Source organism: Cyprinodon variegatus, unplaced genomic scaffold, assembly GCF_000732505.1.
Source record: "Cyprinodon variegatus isolate N-32 unplaced genomic scaffold, C_variegatus-1.0 Scaffold992, whole genome shotgun sequence".
Classification (NCBI taxonomy): Eukaryota; Metazoa; Chordata; class Actinopteri; order Cyprinodontiformes; family Cyprinodontidae; genus Cyprinodon; species Cyprinodon variegatus.
The window spans coordinates 288,679-290,353 of NW_015151445.1; the positions used below are offsets into that span (position 1 = coordinate 288,679).

General features: G+C 37.1%; 1 protein-coding gene across 1 annotated transcript; it reads right to left on the reverse strand.

The window, feature by feature from the left end:
* Nucleotides 1-619: 619 nt before the first annotated feature.
* Nucleotides 620-1,466, reverse strand: cenpo (centromere protein O). Its single transcript, XM_015399160.1, has 2 exons — nt 1,317-1,466; nt 620-1,211 (listed from the first exon to the last, which is right to left on the reverse strand). Exons 1-2 carry the CDS (start codon nt 1,405-1,407, stop codon nt 880-882), a joined length of 423 nt encoding a protein of 140 aa, XP_015254646.1. The 5' UTR covers nt 1,408-1,466; the 3' UTR covers nt 620-879.
* Between the last annotated feature and the right edge of the window lie 209 nt (nt 1,467-1,675).

Here is a 1,675-nt window from a genome sequence, read left to right on the forward strand (position 1 = left end):
ATGTTTACTAAATAGAATGAAAACTAAATACAATTTGGGTGAAGATTGTAATGTTTGGTCATTTAAGTGTTTCTCCACTAGATGGCTTGGTATATATGTCAGCCATGGTTGTTTTAGTTTGTGATTCCTGACCAGCGAAGAAGTCAGTGATTTTCTAGAAGATGTAGCTCTATGTAAATGCTGGAAGTTGCCGCAGTTCAGAATTAAAGTTATATATAAGGAAATCGAATCTACAGTCGTCTTTTTCAGCAAGATTGGATGTTTCAGCTAAATCCAAAACACCCTTAGTAATGAGGAGTCGTTGTGGACCCGTCTTAACAGGACATGATGTTTAGGCCTGTCGCGATAATTAATAAATCAATTTATTGCATGATAAATAAAAACTATTCACGTCATTTAATAAATCGGCTATATCGTCTCTGCCTGTGTTTTAAATTATAATGATAGTAACTCAATATATTGAGATGCTATCTCATTATAATGAGATTATTTTTTTTATCTTTTTTTTAACAGAGTGGCGGAAACGGGCTTCCATACAAATAAAACATCTGAATCACCAGGAAAAAAAGGTGTTATTGAAAGAAAAGTTCTGGAATGTCCCATTAAGCCCAGTACTTAATTCAACACAAAAAAACAAACCTACTGAGGGACTTAAGAGATTTCCAAAGAGATTTTTGAATCTTAAATTGGTAAAAGTTTTGCAATGATGCTGGATAATTATTAAAAGAATTATACAGCGTCATTCAATACCAGTTTATGCAGCGACTTTTGCTCTCTACTATTCTTTACGACAATATTAAGGATTTATTTGAGTAAAGCGCAATAAAAATAATGATGGTTCAAGGTTTCAGGACAATATTATTTCATCCATTCATATTCTTAACCTGTTTTTAACTCTAAAACGGTCGAATTAAAGACGAAAAACAAAAATTGTGGCACCTTAACAAGATTCAGCTGCTGCTTGCGTCCTTCGTACGCATTGAGATGCTGGCTGACCGTGTCCAGAAAAGCCCTGATGTTTGTCTGCAAGTTGCTCTTCGTGGCGAGGTCATCCAGAGGAATGAAGGGGGGGATGTTATGGCGACTGATCCTCACTCTAGGCTTCACATCCATCTCCAGGTTGTAGGAGCTCAAATACACACCATCGTACACAGTTGTGAGAGTGAAGCACATGCCTTGACCTTTTCGGGTTTTAACAGCGTTATATCCGCCTGGTGAAATCAGAATACAACATCAAAAAATGGGATTCACAAATAAAAACAGCAATTAGAAAGGAAAGCTAAAAGAAAAAAATCTATCTTAGCTGGTGTTTTTACCAATAAGCTGATGAGCATGAAGAAGATCCGACAGCTCAGAGTGTCTGGCCATCAGACGTAACAACTCAGAGCTTTCAAAGTCTACATCCATTTCCTCCTCTTCTCCATTTGTTTGCCGTTTGTCTACAGCAGCCCTCAGTTTCTGGAGATGCTGACAGGGGGAGGTAAATGTACACAGAACATTTTTTACTCTTTAAGGTCAATAATCTGAGGGTTTAGACTTTGATTTTTGCTTCAGGTTTCATAATAAATACAGATAAGAGTGAGAAGAAGCAAATCCCTGGCTGAGGAAAACTATGACAAACGCATAGAAAGTCCTCAGTCCTTCATACCCTGACCATCTCCTGAGACCTATATTA